Here is a 21,364-nt window from a genome sequence, read left to right on the forward strand (position 1 = left end):
AACATTTATCCATACAGGGGAAAAAGTGCAGCTGATGAAAGGCCTCACGAGTAATGTAAATTAGAACCTGAAGTCTGGGATGAGTATTTGGCAAATGTAGCTTACCTAAAGAAACTGAAAATTGACTCTACATCACTTATTCCACCCACATATCTCTTGTTATATTAATAAAAAGATGGACAGTGTCCATGTTTAAAATGGCTGCTTATCCACACCATGCAGAGCTGTTCTCTGCTGCTGTACAGCCATTTCTGGAAAATCACCACTTCGAGCCAGGCAACAGTTACTGCCATAATTAATGTCCCACAACCAAAATGTGGATCCTCTTGTAGGCATTTCTGCATTCTATGTGCCCAAGAGCACAGTATTTGAACAGATGTCCTCTAGTTTGGCTGATATCTTTTATCTCTTCCCTTGTAGTAGAAAGCCCAAGGCAGCAATATAAGACTTACTAAGAATTAATTAAATGTAAAATTGACAGATCTTAAGAAGAGAGTGTGCCACAGTAAAAAGCGTCATGGAGGGAACATATACAGGCGTGCTTGACCACAAACCTAACACAAGACTGATGGAAACAGTTCTCTGCAGTCTATGTATAAGATTAAAGGCAAATCTGAAGAATTACATGAAGTAGACGCTGACAGAACCTGACCACTGGTAGCTGAGTGCCTCCTATCCTACTGTCTGAGGCCATCACATGGGATGGGAAAGAGGATTGCAACTACCCTTTTTTCTCTAGACTGTAGTATGGAAGCACAAAGCAGCAGAACATGTGTGCTACTAGAGCTGTGTATGCCCACTTGAAGAAGATCTCATGCTCCCCATGGACAAGGTCATACTATTACACAAGCACATGCATTTTGGCTCATGATGTCTGTTATCTATAATGGGAGTGTAATGTAATTATACCCAAAACTTGGTGTGCTGTGTTCCAAAAAGACCATCCCAAAAGAAGGTAAAATGCTGGTTTTCATAGCAACCTTATAGGGTCATCAAGAGAGCCTACAATAACACAATTTTGATCTTTGATTCAAACCTCATGCCAAGTGGAGCTGATTTTTTTCCATTTAATTTTAATTTTCATATAACTGAAAGGAGCTGACATTTGGCTGTCTAGAGGGCAAAGAAATTGGCAGGACATTTACATGATCTCACTAACAGTATGTGCAGGGTAATAACATTATACCATTTATCTGAGGAAGATTATCCTGCTTATTCATAACTCAAAGCATATTGGTGCATAATTCAATTTTAAAGGCAATTTTTACCGTTATAGCAATAATGAAATGTAATTCAACATTTCTGAACAAATAGGAAGAATTGAGAGATATTTATTTCCCTTGACTCACAACACTATTCTGACTAACAAGCAGATTGAAATTAAAAAACAATAATGACAGGTCCAATTTGTAATACAAAAGGAAAACCGAGATTAACAGAATTAAAACTGAGCTAAAGTCAAAACAGGGGTGCAATGAATAAGTGAATTTATAAAGAAGAATTGCACTAGACAGGAGAGAATGTAAGTCACCTGATTGCATACATTAGAAAGCAAAATCTCTAGAGAGATAAGGGTGAATGTAATTGTGAGGTATGGTCTACTTTTGGGGGCACAGAGTCACACAGCTGCAGCAGACTGCTCTCCTTTGAAGAGCACTGCCATGATCTCACACAGTCAGACTGGACTGCCCACTTCAAAATCCTCAAAGCAAAACAAGAGAAAACAGATCCTTTGCCTCTACCCTATGGATCTTACTAGAAGCAGCACAGCCATCTGCCATCACAGGCACAGGAGAGAATGGCCAGAGTGGAGATTTTAGTTCAATGATTGCACTAGATCTTGGAAATTTCAGACTAGGTCTTCCCTCACACTTCAGTTTCAAACCAAATGAAGTCTTTAAACAAGGACTGATGGATGAAATCATAGGAAATCAGAACTCTGTATGCTCACAGACTAGAACAAATAAATGTGGCTATAGCTTATTATGAAATAGAAAAACCTAAGAGTTAAGTGGCTAAAATGTTTGCACAAGTAGTTTAAAAAGTAAAGACATGCTCAAGCTGTGGAATTTACCTCCTATTCAGAGAGCTCCTGACATTTGTTTTGAGCTCATTTTTAATAAAATGAGTTAACTCATTTTAATATAATGAGTTAAACCTGAGTTTGAAAACATTCACATTACACAGCAGTAACATTTTAATTTGTTACTGAAAGCAGAAAATACTCATTACCCACCTGAAGAACATCTCCAAGGTCAGCAGTGCTAATATCTGGGTCTTCAGTGGTATTGAAAGGAACAGGGTTAATTCTTACAAGAGTGAGCACCCTGGGTTCTGGATATCTCCACAACATCATTCCTGGACTGTCCTCAGTTTCATTGTAAAACACAACTTCATAGGCACCAGGCAGCTTTTGTGCTTCTGTAATGAAAGAAAGCTATAATCTGTTACACAATTTCTAAAAAGAAACATGCTGGTTTACGAAACCAAAATAGTTAAAGATAAATCCCTTGGGATCAAAAGGAGAGAAAATAAAAAATCAATTTCCCTGACTTTTAAAAGATTACAGCTTAATGGAAAGAAATCAAAAAAGTCTTTTAAAGTCTTTTTTTTTCCTTTAATTCTAGCAGATGTCTTTTCAACTGCTTTTCCAAAAAATGCAGTTATTCACTGTAATAGGCAAGTAATGCCTAATAGGTTACTACTGTTCTTACTTCATACTCTAGAAATAAAAAACAGAGCCACAATATTCTTCTTACCTGCATCTTGTATATACTGGAACAGGCCTGTTCTCAGATCATCTGAGGTATGTTCAGTTTTTGACGCCTGATTCCTTTCCATAGAAACACAAGGAGGGTGTGCACGCTCAGCTATCAATGTCTCTACACTGCCCTTTTCAGTAAGGTACTGCTGCAGAAGCTCCTGGAGAAGAACTAAACAGTTCAAATGCTCTTGACCCCAGAAAACCTGGTTTTTTTTTAAAAAAAAAGAAAAAAAAAAAGAGAGTAAAGATAGAACAATTACTTACAAATATTTAATTATTTTTGAAGGGGAAAAAATCTCCCCAAAACAATAGGAACTTTATATGGCTTTCAGCCTGCTCTACTTATACCTCAATTGCTTGCAAGTATCCTTAATGTGAAAGTAAAGAACAGACACAACAAACCATCTTTACAAAACCATTTATTTAACCAATTCCTTCTTTTCATCATGCGAAGGAAATCATTAATTCCTACCACTTAACAATTCACAGTGATGCTGCCTGGAAGACCATAGATTTTAGAAGTCATATTCAAGAACAGTATGCAATGCTAGGACTGGTCATAGGTTTTGCAGTTTATGACATGACAAACAAAACCTTAAGATATAAAGTTTAAACTATTCAAAGAGCTTGCTACTCCAAAAGTGGAATTCTGGAATACATTTAAAGTACAGCAAAGACGGTGACTCAAAAGACAGATAAAAGATCATCTTAATCACAAAATAAAGTATATGAATTGGATGTTCTGTAAGTCCTCAGAGTGAGGTAAAATAGTTTCATTTTTTGAAGTTTAAACCAGAAATATAGCTAATAAAATCTGGCATTCAAAATCCAGAAGATTCATGGACTTTATAGCAAATTAAAGGGCAAGTAGACATTTCTCTCTCCCAGCTTTGACAAGCATTGCTGCTTTTCTCAAATCAAGCTCCTGTTTGAGAAAATCACATTAATGGGGAGAAGTCCTTTAGTCTTCATGTGCAGAAGCAGGACTAGAAGCCACGTGGAAGACAAGGAAGTAAATTATTATTTACTATTATTATAAAGGAAGCAATTATTAAAGAAATTAGACTTGGAACCAGTAGGGGATGAAATCGAAATCACCAGACAGTAACTTAAAAGTCTGTGGTAAGAGTGTGAGTGAAATAAATAAGTCAGTTCTGCACATAAAGAGTAATGCAAACATTTTTACTGGGGAATACCAATTTTCAAACATGAAAAGATCAGAAGATGCCTAAAGGGAGTGTAGTACAGTTGTCAATAGGGAAGGTTTTCCTTCCCCTGCATCTACATTAAGACTAAAAAAGCAACCAAGACCTGCTTGAAACAGCCACAGCCAGTTCTGAGCCAAATATTCCCAGCCTACCTAGTGCATCTCTACTGCAGTTTCTAGAGTACGAGGCTCAGGGTCCCACACCTGGTCTACCACCACCTCAAAGGGGCTCTCTGTCACCTAGGCCAATCTCAGAGGCCTCAGTTCCCCACTGATAGAGGAGGGATGAAAGTTTCTTCCCCCAGCATTTTTATTCGTATTACTTTTAGGCAGCTGGGAATTCCAGAGCATGGAAATTATTATGATTAACGATAACAACAACTACAATAATAATAATAATGCAAACCAATATAAGAAGAGGTTACAAGCATAAACTTATGCACAGGAAGTTCCACCTGAATAGGAGGAGGAACTTCTTTACTGTGCAAGTCACTGCACACTGAATGGATCGTGGATTCTCCCTTGCTGGAGATATTCAAGAACCATCTGGATGCAATCTGCTCAAGGATGGCCCTGCTTGAGCAAGGAGGTTGGACCACATGACCCACTGTGGTCCCTTCCAACCTAACTGATTCTGTGATTCTATGCACTCCTACTGCAATATTCACAGACGAGACACCAATTTCACATAAGCTCTCAAGGCTCTGCTGCAATACAAATTAACAATGGTAGAAGATGAGGTCATGTTTAGAGATGGTAAAATCATTAGCTGTAAATAAATTAATTTGAAACAGATTTGCTAATCTTTTGTCCGCATTCTCAAATCTACTCTCCAGACCAAGCACTTAATTGTTTTCTGCAAAAGCTAATTATTCCAGTGTCTACTCTAATAATAAATGGCTTTCTCAGATTTATAGGTATTTTTCTGGTCCTTGTCAAAATCCTGAAATTTTTGGAAAAAAATAAAATAAACCTGTTATTAATAACACATAGAGGCAGCCAGACAAGTACATGTGAAAAAAACCAAATAAAAAAGAAGCACAGAAACAAACTGACTTTATTTATACATTAAGATATATATTTTTTTACATTTGTATTATTCAACTAGCCCTATTCTTTGTGCTGTGGTTTTAAGAACTTCTAATGCCAATTCTGGGAAAAGACCTAATGACACAAATAAATGACAAATTTTCCTTCTCACATTTTATATGCTTGATTTATGTATTTATTTTAAAACATTTGGTGTGTATAGATACTACAATAAAAATAATTAAATCAAGACATATCTTAAAGCCCACTTGGTTAAGCCCCACAGAATCTATTTTTCATTTCAAGAACTCCCATGCTTCCTGGACTGGTTTCAAGTTGTGGGCACTTCCAAAAAGGAGACGATAGCACGGAAAACTGACTATTAATTGCTACAAACAACAGTTTGTAATTACTCCCCAGAGAAATTCATGTAAGTTTAAAAAGAAAGGATATGTACTTCTTAAAGCTACCCTTAGGCATTACAGAGACATAGCTCATGGACAGACAACATACACCCATCAGAACAGGGTCCTAGATATTAAGTGTTAGTAATTTGATCCAGTAGTTCAAGGGAACACACACATTCATGGCTCAAGCAGTACTTAAAAAACCCCAAATCAAAACCAAAACACTGTACATGATTTTTCAATCAACAATTTTACATGAAAGAATAGATACTTATAAGGTAAAATAAAACTCCCAGCCCAGTGACCTGTTGTGAGATGCAAAGCTTTACAGGCTTTCATGCAATCTATTTACAAAATCTCAATCATACACAGCCAGTCCAGCCCAAGAGCAGAACCATAAGCATCTTATACAGACCTGCAGCAGCCCTCCTTTCAAATCAATGTACATTTTTGGAATAGATTGCTCTGGGCCAGGATCACCGCTGTGCTTACACCACTTGGCTTCCACATTGACAGAGCAACAAAAAGGGCCCATCAGAGATCTGGCTCTTTCTTTGAGACTTGTTTTAAGTAAGAAATCTTTTATGTCAAGAACAAAAGATGATCCATGGATTCCTAAAAAGAGAGAGAGAATTAATCCTGTTGATAGTTATTCTTCCAACACTTATGTTCTTATTTCTGGAATTCACTTTACCATGAGCCTGAGCATCCCTGCCCACAAGCAATGACTTACACAAGTAGCCCCACTGACTTTCATGGAAATACTTGTGTGGACAACCACTCTCCTCTCCAAGCAAAGGAGTCACAGTTGAGCCAATTTTTTTGTTAAATTTTAAAATTTTATTTAGCTCGCTCTTCCCACACTATCAAGCATGTTTTATATGGTGTTGCAGTCATGGATCAGGTATGTCTCATCTATGTTCCTTACACAGAACTAACTATTTGCCAAAACATTATGACTTTTTACATGTGAATATTTTAAGGTTTATGAGAGGAGACATTCTTCATTAAACTATGAAACTTTTTTCAAATGGGTATATTAAGAACAAGAACAGCTGCTTCACTTGATTGTATTTTAAACTGATAGTAAACAGCTATTTTGAATGATTCACTCTGCTTTTGTTCAGATTAGTTACTATAATATAGCAGCTTGCTAGACATGAGTGATTAGCAGTAGAAGCAGGGTACTATTTGAATTCAAATAACTCAAAACAAATACTTATCTCAAAATATATAATGCACATTTAATGAAAAACTAGTTTAATCTATCCATTTGACATCATAACCATTTGCACTTTACATAGCTTCACAAAACCTAAAACTGCAAATGGCAGCTTACATTTATGACAAAACCTATGTGGTCTCATTAAAGACACAAACATTTTGAGGAAAGAAACAGCATTTTGAAATGTCCCAGCACTTACGAATTTAACTTGCTGCACATCACTGTTTAATAAAACAAACCATACTTAATATATCTATTTTGTTTGCATATTTACATGGAAAGTACTACATTCTGGCTTAACTTCGATTGGCTTAACTTTCTTTCTCTTCTGGTACTTGTATTTGGACTCAACACTCTGAATATTGGATGTCACCACGCTTAGAATGCCCACAGCTTATTTTTTTTTAATGAAACTGGATATTTACAAAAGGCAAAAGACTAAAAAACACCTAAGGCTTACACACAGATGTTTCAAGATACGGTTTCATTTTATATTATCATACCTTTGCTGGTAGAAAAATCTCACAAAAACACAACTTGCTGTTTTGAATACATGCAGTAAAACTTCTATGAACCTCTGCTAGAATTCAGGAAGAAGTCTGTCTGCATCCTGGGGGTTATGATTGCATAATACTGAGAAATAATTTATGCAACAGAAGCAAATATATCGGATTTCTTTTCTTTTTAAACCAGCATCCACTAGGAAGGTGGTCCAATAGTCCCAGGAGGGACTGGACATGGCACTTAGTGCCATGGTCTAGTTGACCTGGTGGTGTTAGGTCATAGGTTGGACTTGATGATCTCAGAGGTCTTTTCCAACCTGACTGATTCTGTGATTTTGTGGTTCAGACTTGATTCCATAAACCATGGAATGAAGCAGCTTCATGTATGGTCTTAAACCAAGAAAAAGGTGTTTTTACAGGAAGGGCTCACCCTGCTATGCTTAGTTATTTAAGAAACACTACAGTGTTCAGAAATAAAATTTATTTTTTCAGATTCTACATGGAATTTTTATTTTAAAGAGGAGAAAATCTTGGTAACTATTGCACAACTCTGCAAAACACAGAAATGTTCTATAGTTTTATAGGAATATGTGCCAAGATGCAGAAATAACAAAAGGGATAAAGGAATGCCAGAATACAAGTGGTTTTATTTATGTTTTCTTTCACTGGGATTACACTTGGAAGGATTATGCTTTGCAGTCTCTTTGTGTTGTCATCTCAGCTCCACAAAGTACAAAGAAAACACAATATCCAACAGCTTAGAAACAGAACTGAGCATTCAGCACATAATACTGCTGGTTCAAAATCAGCAGTGCCTTTCTCAAATGCTAAGTAAACAATGAGAAATGAAGAAACAATTAAGAATAAGGAAGTGTTGGTTAATTTTAAATACACGAAATATTACAAGACACATCCATGGATTGTGTCCTACAAATACCAGGAAAAGCTCAGGAACTCAGTAAGAGATTTTTCTTTTTCTTGCTGTGACCCAGATTGCTCGTGTGCAGGCAGGAGTCACACCCTTGATCTTCCTAGCAGTTAGATCTACATGCCCTTTTGGGGATGAAGTGACTCAGTATAAAAACCACTGTTCTCTTCATAAGAAAAATATAACGCAGAGCATTCAGATAAACTTGCACAAAGTGACGTCTAGAGGAAGCTTAAAGAAAACAAATGAAGCATAAGTATGCATAAACCTTACAGAGCAATAGTAACTAAAGAGCTCTCTGGGCCTGAGGGAAGCTTCGGTGTGGTACCATTACTATGGAATTCCTAACAGTATATGTTCAGTTAGTGAAGCACTTTCCTGTGACTAAAGCAATTGCCTCAGAAAAGTAAAGATGCAAAATAATTTTCATTCAGTCCTTCAATGCACCTCTCACAAACCCCTACTGCAGAAGTCCAACTTCAGTTTAAACAGATAAAATCAAAGTCTCCATTTGAAGTGAACTTGAGCTGGCACCACACAGAAGCAATACATCTCCATAAATGATTGTTGTGATATGTCAAAGTTAACTTGTGCTGTTTGGATTATTGCTCATGAACACCAATACACTTTTCAGTACATGCAATAATTTACTTCTAGGAACAAATAGTTTTGTGACTTTAAAATACTCCTCCAAGGGACTAATAAATATGAAGCTCTTGCTTTGGACAGTGTCTTAAAAATGCTGCCAGCCCTCCCCTGTCAGACTCCATCCAGACCCACAATAGCACCACAATACACACCTATGCTAACGGAGCAAAACAGAACTTACACCAGGCTGAGTGCCATTGGAAGGATCACTTTTATGATGACATATGCTCCAAAGGAATATTCAGGTATTTTTATATGGTTGGAAATAATGTAGGAGGGTTTGAAAAAACATGCCTTGCTTGGTAGGTTCAAGAAATTTCTGAGCTTGGTAGGCTCAGACATTAAAGGTGGACATCATTACAACAGAATAATAAAAAATATTTACTAAAAGACATTTGCTTTGATATTCTAATGTCTTTTCTTAATCAGTAGAGGCTTGATTTATGCTAACATTTACAAAGATATCTCATAGAATCAGAGTACCCCAATATAGTCATATATATAGTTAAAGTTTTATATATAACTATCATAGAATTGTATTAGCATTTACCAGCAACAGGAGGCTCCATGCTTGTTGAAGTGTCCTGTGTGCATAAATACATTGTGTGCATAGAAAAAAAAGACCTGGGCCATTTTAATAGATAATAAATATATAAATAAAACAATCCCTGCCTTTCAGTAACAATCACTCAGCATTTAGACAATACAGGTGTTAAGAAACAGCTTTATCATTTATCCTGGTTTACAAAGGGAAAGATAATATTTTGACATTAACTATAGACTTTCTGTTTTCAAAAACATTTCAATACTGATATCTGAATCAACTCCAAATGAAATGAGTAGAAATGTAGCAGGAGTTGTTTTCCTTCTATTATGCTCGGTGCATTTGCTCTTCCTTGGCTGAAAATTGTGTTTGGTTCACTGCTCTGTCACATAATACAACACAGAGAATGCTTTTAATTGGCAAACTTTGATATGGGACAAGAGTTTTAATAAAACAGAAACACATGTCTTATAATAAAGATAGCAAATGGCACTGGACTATAGTCAAGCTATCTTTCGAAAAGCCTCTAGGAAGCTAATAGCTTTGCTACAAATCATAGCACTAGGAAGAAAATTGGTTTTCGGAGTGCGAGGCAGCTCAGAAGCAGGAGTGTATCCCAGAGCACAGTCCCTGCCATGCTGTTCAGCTGCACGTGAGCCATGTGCTCTGCACTGACGGCAGCAGCCGGCGACCGCATTCCCACCCAAGGGATCGCGGTGCCCTCTGAAGGAAGTCCAGGCTCCCTCATGGGTCCTCCAGGCCTGGGTGGCAGAGACACAATCTGGCTGCTGAGGGTTAATTAGCAAGTGGTATTCCTTAGTACCTTCAGCTTTTAATGTCACACACTGCTAAAGAGATAATCTGTGGTTATTTGCTTCTGAGCATTCACTCTTCACATCTGTAACTTTGGTAGCTAGTTTCAGATTGCCAGTGACATTAAGACAGCCTTGACTATGTAAATATGCCATTATAGCTTATGTCTTGATACAATTATCAACACGATTTTTTCACCTTAAGAAAACTTCACATATATCATGTAATAAGTAGTTATACTACAGTCACAATGCCCTGTTGACAGGTATCCTTGAGAAACCAGCTTCTGAGAAGAAAGGGTAACAAAGCCATGAAAATAATTACAGAGAAAATACTGCCGTTAATTTAAGAGTCAGCCAATTTATTCAGGTCTGGAAACAGCAGTAGCAAACAAACAGTGAGACACAGGAAAGGACAATTTTCCAGGAGAGATTTAGTTAACAATCCACTGACTGCACTGGATTTCTCATTAGTGTTGAGCTGAATCTCACGATGGTTCATTCTCCCCACGAGAACAATATTTACACACTACCAATTAGCTATTCTTTAGTGAAAGAGAGTTTTTCAGCATTACATGGGGACACATGTGGGCTCAGTAAAAAAAGGAGACGTGTAACACACGGTAAACAGAAAGTAATGATCTTAAACAGGCCAAACCCTTGAATTCATCACTAATAAATGTCCCCATGCATTCAGCGTACTGGCTGCTGGGAGCCTGTTTACTTCAAGTACTTCAAACACAAAAATCCAGGAACATTTATTATTTTAATCCATTACAGGCAGTGCTTGATTTAACTTTATTGGTTGTGGTGGTGGTAGTAGTTATAGTGGGGGTAAAACTATGTTCTTTTACACATCATTTCAAAAGGGCTTAATTATATTTTATAGCTCAGGCCAGGAATCCTGCTTGTTTTGTGTCTAACAAGGTTCAAATGGAGTTCAGGTCAGTGATGAATCAGAAGAGAAGTCAAAGATGGTTATCTATTTGAAATGAGCTCATCTCCCTTAAAGAATAACTGGGCAGGTACATCATATTCATTACACTACTGCATACTAAACAACTGAAAAATTTCAACTCACTTGGTGTTTCGGTAATTTTGGATTTTGTGATGCCTGATCAGAGAGGGCACATTAAAGTTTAGATCTATAGGGATTTTAATTATTGGCAAAGCTGTCTTTGGAGCACAGTAATTCAGAATATATTTGTAAAGCTCTGTACTGTCCTATATTATTCCAATTAATTGGAGAAAAATACAAAATACAAAACAGTGCAAATAGCATTCATTGTGCATTTTTGAGTCTAGCTTTCAAACCTGAGTGCTCTATTGACAAGAGTAGCATTTGGTTCTTGTATCATACACATTTTAGTTTTAGATATCAGCAGGTTTCAGAAAAGTGACTAAACATTCTTACTTCAGCTAACATACATGTACACGTATTTCATTCTTCAATTAAAAAATAAATCTATGTATTTTCACATCTTAATCTTAGGCAGTTGGTTGAAAACTTTGGTTTATTTTCTGGAGATAGCTGGTACGTACAACTGTCACAGATTTATAAAGTTGTAGATACTTTATAAATGTATGTAAATGCGGCACTACTGAAAAATCAGACACTGAATGGCTGCACAGTAATTGAAACATTACATAATAATGGATTACACTCAAAATGTAGCCCAATATAATCACCACAAAGTTGAATTACAATTACAGCCTTGGTGTCTTGCTTCTCTGCTCTACACTTGATTCACTGAATTTTGACTGCTTTGGTAAATTAAACAGTCTATGAACTACAGGGTAACTTTTCTCTATAAATAAGCCATCCTGATGATAGTGCCTGGCAGCAGCTGAGCTCTTTGAGCCTCTATAACCCAGTGAATTATGCGAGTGGAAGTCCAAAGCCTGACAGATATACCCACGCCACACAAACCAAACAGGTTTCCCTGCACTTTTGTGATATGGTTCCCAAGGATTAAGGACAGTCCAGGCCCAGGCTCCTTCTAATCTCCTCCATTTGACCCTTTCTCCCCCTCTCCTCCTTTATATACTTCTCTAAATTCCATTTTGTCCCAGAACGGTCATTAAAGTGTACCTTTCCAGTTGGGTTAGTTTTCAGACAGATCAGTGCCCTGACTCACCCCAATGAACAGCTATGAGTAACTGAGCAAGCACAATGCAGGGTGTTGAAATGTGTGGCCACAGTAACCTGTATTTCCTATGGAACTGCACCTTTTCTTTGGGCGACACGCTGGTGATCCCATCTCATAAAAAATATTCATGACATAGAAAAAGATGAAACACGTTGTCAGTATGTCAGCAATTTAAACAGCTTAAGGAACTGGTCCCTAAGACCAAGCAATAATGCCTAACCTCCATGTTCTGTACCTCGCACTGAAAAATGAAGACTGAACTAGAGGAATGGCACAGAAAGCGTAACGTGTAAGGAAAACATCCACCTTTCACTGTTATATCTATTTTCTCATGAATTTAAACATTTTAAAGAATTGACTTCCATTAAAATACTGTATCACCTACTATTGCCACATACAGCACTGGGATCCATGTAACAAAAGAAATTCCAGTCTCAAAAAAATATGTAATTACTTTTGAAATAAAAGCTGAAGAGATTACCAACCCAACCATATTTTTTCTGAATCAAATTTCACTTGGAGTGCTTTTAAAGCCAAGTTACTCAAACTGTAAATGCAGCTCTACAAAATTAGTGCACATTGCCTTGACTAAACAACCTACAAGTAACTTTTTTTTTCCCTCCCGTGAGTTAGTGTGCTAGTTCATCAGTAGCAATTCTGAACCCTATTACAAAGTATCAGTAGGGAATCTGACCAGGATTAATAGTGGTACTCAGTCCTGGGATTAGGTGGTGTCTTGTTTCATGGATTTTAGGCCATCTGTTCTTCCCTCCTACATTATACTCCTGCAGAACTATAAACGCACCTCCACCTCAGGGACTATAGAAAGGAATTAGAATTCTTCTGCTTTTCATTATCACAAGATTCAGTAACTCATTTCATTGTCGGGATAATCCCCTTTTACTCTTTCTTTTGTGCTTGCAGGATATGCCAAAATGACAAATAAAATCCCAGATGTTAGAGACCTGATGAGGTCTCCACCTTTTCTTGAGTGTTGGGTTTAAGCTACTTGGGACACAGTGTCAAATCTGACAGGACCCTGATGCCCACACCCAATATTCATTAAGGTTTGTTAGTGATTTGTATAGCTGTCTACAAGCTGCACTTCCACCTCAATCCTCAGTGGCCATTTAAATATTTAGTTTGTCCTCTGGCTTTTACTGACAGAGAATTAATTTCCTATTGTTCGAGTGTTGGAAAGAGTTTATATTTCTTTCTAAAAGTAACAAATGTCTTCTGGGTGTTGTAAATGGCTTGTTACTGCTGCATATTATTTTAGGTAGTCATATCTAATTTAAAGTTTTATTTCCCCACGGGCTAGCTTGCATATCTGCAGCATCCAAAGGCTATGACAACGCCTTAGCAGAGTTTTCTCAAGAGAGTTAGTTAACTTCAAAATGAAGTTTAGTCTTTGCTCTATACCAATTAATATCTGCATTTAATTTCTAATAGTTCTGTAAAGTATCTCAAGTATGTAATTATTTTCAGGTTTAGTAAAAACATTTGCAATTATCACATGTTCAATTTTGTGTTTATTTTTACCCCCTTACTTATATGCTAAAGTAATAATCTCTGCATATGGGATGAAGCGCTGGGGAGTTCTGTGTATGATCTTTGGAATATTTTATGTCTGTAACTCTCTCAGTTCAGATACTGAACAGCAAGACGTCCCTCCTGTGTCCAGCCAGAGCAAAACTGAGCAGAAACAGAGAGAAAAACGAGTGCCTACAGGCTTCTTGCTGCCTTTCACTTCTGGGGAGAGTACGATCCTCAACTTCCCTAATTTATTTAGCACTACCTACCTGCTCTTTTGGCAGGTAGGTAGTGCTAACTTCAACACCAAACCAAAATTAACTGAAAGCTGTATGTTTAGAATTGCATTCCAATTTCTAGCACTTATTACTAAAAATGATTTCAATTTTAATGTCATGGGACAGTTCCAGAACGAGCGACACACCTCAAGAGTGATACCAAGCGATCTCAGACCTGACTGCATACATGGCACTCCAGCTCTAACTACTTTGTGCAAGATGCCACGTACTTCAGAGGACAAAGATCACTGAACCAAGTCTAACAATAGTTCTTGGACTTGGTGTTTTCATCAACAGTACAAATAAGCTGCCAAAAATGAGCTAAGTGTTTTGTTACTTGCTTGTATGAGAGGGGTATAAGTTTTAACCTGTAACACTGAGCCACAGAGTACAAAATGACTACAGATAATTATTTTATTGAACATCAGTATGACTTAAACTCCTGCCCTTAAGGGTATCAGAAAATCTTCATCTAAAGTAAAATTAAAAATATATCTATATATCTTTTTCTTTTTTTTTTTTTAAAAGGGACTTTGTTTTGGTTTGGGTATTTTTTTTTGGGCCAGTACACTGTACCACAGTCTACAATAGTATTACTTTACTAAAACCAAAATACTCTGGATTTCACTCTGAGTACATAGCATAACGTAAGTATTCTAGCAGAAATGCTAACCATGTTGTTTTAAGTAACTGTTGTATTAAAACATGAAAAATGCCCAAAAAATGAAGTCCCCAGATACACTAAGGGTTTGGAGTTGTACAACAGCGCAGCAGGGTATGTAGAAATAGAGGTGTTTTAATTTGATCCAACTGCAATGTGAGTGTTCAACACATACAATTTATTTTCTTAGAAGTGAAATCATTCAACTAATTAGCCTCTCTGCTTTTCAGAAGCTACAACTTTTTACTTTCGTAAGAAATTAAGAAGAAAAATGAAAACAGAATGCGTTTAGTTTGCATGGTTAAACCAGGAAAGTCTAGAGGGAAAACTGATAATAAAAAAAAAATAAAGAAAAAAGCATAGCTAGCTTCTTTCTTAATTTCAAAAAAAAAAATAATTTAAAGCATAACACAGGGTCACACACTTTTGTTTTCCCCCTATAAGGGGGGAAGAATGCCGACAATACATTCTTGCCAGCTTTTTTTCGCTAAATAATTCTTAGCAAATACGATTCCTTACAAACCAACATCTCCTGCATTAAAACCCATCTGGAAAAGGGGTCGTTTACACTGTTTATAAAACACTGCCACATAAAATGTGTAAAAAACCATATTTCACTAAAAATAGCTTGCGTAAGTAAGGGATTAGAGTAGTTTCTACTGCTATAATTGTTCCTTTGTAGTTTTTTCCATGATGTTTTTGAACAGTGCTTTTAACTATGTTTATTAAAGTCAGCACATCAAAAAGGATCAAAGAGAAAGCTAGTGAGAACCAAAGAAACCCCAAGTGTATTGTGTTGTCTCACTGGGGAGTTATGCAGATTCAAGTAAACAAGTGCAAATTGTTGAGGTTTTAATGAAAATTTTCTACAATTATTGTATCTGAAGTCATTCTATATAATAACATCTGTACAGCAGATGGCCATACTGTACAAAAGGCAAGCATTGCTCTTTTTTCTCCCTCTGCTTTAACAGTACATCTGAGATGACTACTTTTGTCATTGTGCTTAGCCTGGTTCAGCAAATAATTCGTAAAATGCAGCTGCTGCAGATGGTCACAATAGTTACTTGACTGTAAAATCAAAGACAGTGAAGTATTCACGTATTAGTTTCATTCTATTAAAAAAAAATCTGACATTAACCCTCTTCAGCTCAAAAGGTGTACCTATAAAACCTTCTGTAAAAAGAAAAGTAGTGAAGAACTGACATATTTAAAGACTCTTTCCTCTCAAGACACAGCTACTACACTTCTAAAAACTGAGTTAGCTTGCATAGTTTCTTTGCAACAAGACAAATCTAGTTAGTAACTAGCATTCCAAAGTATTTTTAGCACAAGATTATTAAACACTGTTTCCCCCACACTGAGTATTTTATCTTCTTTCCTGAAATTCTAACTTCCACTTTGGTTTCTATCAGCACTTTAAATTCGGATTAATAACTGCAAATAAAAAGCCAAACAATTTCTTAAAAGATTTTTGACTATCTTAATAAGTTTTGTGGAATTGTGCTTTTCCATCTTACTAAAACTTAAACCAATTTATTGCACAATCACGACCCCATGCAAAAGCTCATGCACGTGTATTTTTCTTTTTATAAAGTAGAGATAAGGCAACTTTAACTGCAAAAAAAGTGTGAAAAGAGCCTTCTGATGTCTATTAGTTGTCTGGTTATTAAAGTTCTTTATATTGAATAAGTAATGTCCATTTTCATTGGATTCAGCATCAGTATTGCTTTTCCCAACAATGCCTTCTGGACTATGAATATACTGAAGATTCATGTATAGCTTCTAATGTGGAAAATAAAGATTAGTTTCCTCAGACTGCCAGAAGAATTAAGTACCAGAACTTTGAAACAGAGTGTTTCTGAGGCTTAACATGCAAGGCAAGGTACGTCCTCCTTCTGGGAGGATGAAAAACTCCAGGGTAAGTGATATACAGTGCAGAGTTTGCCAAATTGCTTTATAGTGCAGTGACGGAGCAGCTCAGCTTTGATATATCGAAGCATGATGTGGACACCATAATGTACCATGGGACAGATAATGTATCAATGATAGAAGGGAAGTGATGGAAGGAAAGAGGATTATTGCATAGAAAGAAAACTAAAACTATTTAAAGCACTTCAGAAAGGCTTTTTCCTCAGTTGCAGTGCTCTTTCTGCTGGGGTTGCGAAGCAGTCGGCGAAGCGTGGGAACACAGGCACTGCTCCTGCCTGCACTGCCCTTTATTTATGATAAATCAGAAGTTTCAGGCCCCAGCACTTTCACAGCCCTTCGTGTCCTACAAACCTTGAATTCTTCATTTTTAACTTTTAAATCAATAAAGAAGCACTGAAACTTGCTGGCCTGAGGAGAAATACTTCTGATGAAAAAGAAATAAATCACCACCTTGCTTGGCCAACAACTTGTTCCTCTCAGCTACAGACCATTTTACCTCGCAAGCTACTCTGCCAACTACCTACATCTGGCTCATCTCCACATAATGGGAGTCTTATTAGTTTTATTAAAACACAAATAAAACAATTTACAAAGACATTCAAAATATCTTCATTTTAAATGACTCTGTGGTATCTGGTTAATTGTACCCGAGGTGTAAGGTTTCCTTGCAGCTCTGCAGTAATGAGACCAGAGTGCCTGTTTTCCCTGAGTGACTCAGGTGTGCAGAGGAAATGTGTAAAAATTGAAAACTTCATAAGCCCAGAGGCGAATAACAGTATGACCCAATATTTACATAGTAGCACACATCAGGGCTCTGAACAATTATTTTTGTATTTTTTTAAACAGAAACATAGAGTCCTAATAAGAAAATATAGTTATAGAGTGAAAACTGTAAAAATTTTGCCCTTTGAAGTATGTGCTAAATTATCAGAATACCAGAATTGAAGTTCTCATAACCACTATTTCAGCCAGAATTCCATCAATAAATCAGTAATTACAAGCTAAGGGATATTAACTACAAAATTAATCACTCTTGGGTGCTGCCTCACTGAAAGGAAAACTCAGGTAATGGGGCCTATCAGGGATTTGCAATTTTCTGTTGTAGATTTATGATGTTAGCTAGAGCAGTTCCCCCCAATGTCCCACACTTTAAAACAGTTACTAGACCACCACTCAGACAAACCAGTAGCATTTCCAACTTTACAAAAATCGCTTACCTGCCGTTTTATGTCCACTTTTGATATTCAGGCTCCCACTGAGGCTTGATAAAGAGACTAACAAACAAGGTTTACTGGGATGTGGGATGGTTTCCATCAAAACAACCATCTGAAGGGTGTGAATGGAAATTTTCTGGAAGCAGGAAAGGGCTTGCCAAACGTTTACTTGCACTGAAGCCTTTTGCACAGCGTTGGTGTGCACTGCAGGTAGCACATCCTTTGTACTGAGGTGTCTGGATATCAAAGTGACATCCTCATCTGCAATGATGCCAGCTGATGGCACAGCCTCCTTCCTGGGCACATCATCATTTGTGCTTATGATTTTCTTCAAAAACTGGTTTATTTGGTCAAGTCTGGCAAAACTGAGATTTGCTTTCACAGGTTTTGAAATGTCCACATTTATGTCAGCTATAAGAGAGAATTGGAGAAAGAAATATAAGAAGTGGAACTATTCAAGCAATGTAAAAATACTAAGCATTTAGTGGAGATAACTTTTACACCATATCTCCATCATGTTTCATTAAAAGGATGGAATCAATGTTAAAACAAAACAGTACTTTAGGAATAAATCTGAACTAAAATATAATGAAAACTACTATAAGCAACCTTTACACTGTATACAGTTTTACAGGAAGAAACATGGCACAATGTGGATCTTGTTTCCTTGTTTCTTCTCAGGGATCACCGCAGCTATCTGAAAGACACACACTTTACTTGAGTGTGTAGGAGGGGAGATACATGAGTTCTTTTGTGTCGGAATGAAAATATACTTCACGTTCTCTTGAGTTCTACATAGTAGAACTATTTGACTAAACTCCAAAGCCAACAGCGAACATTTTCAACACATTTAGATGAGTGAATAACATGTATATTCTGTTGTTTCCTACACAGCCCACACGCAGCATTCTTCAATGCATTTTCAAGATGAAATGTGAAACAAAAATCAAATATAAAAACTGAGGTATGTTTAGATTTGTTTTGCAGGGAGACTGGAATAACTTATTATTTTCAGAATGGTTTTTGTCTCCTTACTAAAGGGTTGTAGTACTTCCCAGACCGCTACAAGTCTCACTGAATTTTTAGAAATCACAATTAATATGAATGACATTGTCAACAGAGATATCTTAGTAGCTGAGAGGTAGCAATTACCAAGATTATTTCACAGATAGGAAGCAGGATTTTCTGAAGGCTGAAAGTTATTGCTGTGCTCCAATTCACCTTTTTATTAGTACGTAACACTTCCTTCAAGAAATCCAGCTGTAACTTAGTTTATAAGATTTTTCATTTCAAATTCAGCTTTCATCCAGTAATGAGACAGACACTCTGGTCAGGCAGAAAAGTTTGCTTTTCCCTTTGCTGTTTGATTCCCACCACCCCACCCCCAAGAATCAAAAGTGATTAAAATTCTGCGCATGTATCTAAACTAGATTAAATGTTCAAACAGCACTACTTAGTTTCAAGTTTCATTTTAATATATACAGGAAACACTGTTTGTTGAAGGTTTTTCACAGATTAATGAATTTTTCATCAGAATTAGTTTCATGTTGTCCAGGATCACATTCTACTCTCAACATTGATGCAAACTGATGAGCTCAATTCTCCCACTCTTTAGGCAAATTTCAAGGTTTTATACCAACAGTAAAGGGCTGCAGGGGCAGAGTCTCAGAGCTGTTCTTAAGCACAGGTTTATACTGGCTTGAGAGAGTTCCAGGCACATAAAAAAGGTATTTTTCTGATCCCCCTCCCCCCAAAGTATCTAAGGATTCTCTGAATTATAAACTAGCACTTTTTCTATCAGGATAAGAGAAATTTATTAATGGTCATGTATGATCTGTCATAGCTGAATTAAAAACCTCCAAACAATCTTAGAAAAAAGTCTGTAGCACTCCATAAGCCACAGCTAACTGAAATTTAAGACTGAAAAACTATTTCAGTGGTAACTTAGAATTTTAACTAATGGTTTTCTGAAAATGCTTTCTCTTGCATTAAAACCTTTCACACTGAACCAGAATCTGTGGCAAAACCCTAGCTAACAAGTGAGCCTAGTGGAAAAGCAAGTATCAAAGCTAGGAAGATGGACATTAGAAGAAAGTAAGACTGGAAAGAGTTGTTAAACATTGAAACAGGTTGCCCAGGAAGGTGGTGGAGTCACCATCCCTGGTGGTGATCAAGAAATGACTGGATGTGGTACTTAGTGCCATGGACTAGTTGACCACGTGGTGATCGGTCAAAGGTTGGATTTGACCTCAGAGATCTTTTCCAACCTAAATTATTCTGTGATTCTGTGAAGATGTTTTAGGCATCAACTTGGAAGATTTTCCAAAATACTTACGTACTGATATTTTTAATTAAAATCACAGGAAGAAAATGTCATAACACTTTGGAAAAACTCCTCACTCTCCTTGGCACTAAGAATACTCAAATACTTGCAAGCCTTTTATGGAGACATCATTGGTCCTCTCCTCCCTTTGAATGGAGAAAGGAGACTTAAAGAACAAAGTAGAGGCCCATTTGACATTATGACATTAATTTACTTCTGATATTCAAATGGAGTGTTACTCTAATGAAATATCAGAAAACCCAAACAAGTGCCTTATCAACTTACATTTCCTCCACAGTGATGTAGTAATAAAGGAGCAAAATAGAAGGGATGCTATTGGCTTTGCTACAAAATGGTATTTCTAAGTGAGTAAAGGAGGAATGGACCCTTACAGCTTGGTGTGACAGCTTTCACATCTAACTGTTCATCTAATGCACATCTAATTCCCAACACTTTGCTATGGTAGTATAGCCCAGAAGAGGAAAAATACTAACAAAACCCCCTGCAAAACAAAAACTGCTTACACATAAGTTGACAGAACATGTGTCAAGGCTTAACCCAGAGACTAAACTGACTGAGAAAGATTGAAAAGGAGACGAACACAAAGGCCAGAAGACACAGGGTGCTGGTGCAGCTCAGTGGTGGAACATACACAGCACCTGGGCCTGTGCTTTATCACTGCTTTTGGCCACTTGTTTTCACAAGCACTGTGCTCATCCAAGAGAGCAACAGAACAAAAAGGACACCAGGAAAACAGAGAAATTTCTGTTTGGAAACTGCACACATCACACAGAAAAATGTTGTCGTGACTGATAACTTGACTAAGTTTCGTATGGAGTTATTATTATCCAGTAAATCAGCCCTGACAGAATGTGGTGGCAGCCAGAAATATAACTGCAGAAAATGTAACTCTGGAACCTTCACTGCAAATATTTTAACTATCTCATAATGACATAGGTTATTTTTACAACTGGCGAAAGATTATGTAAAGAGTTTCTTTGGCATTTTAAGTATAACGTTCAAAAAATAAAAAAATACCCCACAATTGAGCAATCTTTAGTCTTTGACTTGTTTCACAGTTTATACTTAGCACTGTAACAGAAATTTTAACATTCCTTCTAAGAAAAATATATTTAAGTGATGGACAGAACAGTGAAAAATGATGAAATATGAAGAGCTATTTATAGCAGTTGATTAAGACAGAGG

General features: G+C 36.8%; 1 protein-coding gene across 1 annotated transcript in view; it reads right to left on the minus strand.

Moving 5' to 3' along the window:
* The window catches only part of LOC103803559 (vacuolar protein sorting-associated protein 13B-like), a gene marked incomplete at both ends in the record, with an annotated part of 219,153 nt that overhangs the window by 54,760 nt on the left and 143,029 nt on the right, over nucleotides 1-21,364 (minus strand). Inside the window, 4 exons of the mRNA XM_009076124.1 lie at nucleotides 2,237-2,421; nucleotides 2,760-2,967; nucleotides 5,823-6,022; nucleotides 17,839-18,246. Coding sequence (XP_009074372.1) covers nucleotides 2,237-2,421; nucleotides 2,760-2,967; nucleotides 5,823-6,022; nucleotides 17,839-18,246 — 1,001 coding nt within the window. The remainder of the gene's footprint in view (nucleotides 1-2,236; nucleotides 2,422-2,759; nucleotides 2,968-5,822; nucleotides 6,023-17,838; nucleotides 18,247-21,364) is intronic.

This window comes from Acanthisitta chloris, unplaced genomic scaffold (genome assembly GCF_000695815.1).
Source record: "Acanthisitta chloris isolate BGI_N310 unplaced genomic scaffold, ASM69581v1 scaffold6186, whole genome shotgun sequence".
Lineage (NCBI taxonomy): Eukaryota > Metazoa > Chordata > Aves > Passeriformes > Acanthisittidae > Acanthisitta > Acanthisitta chloris.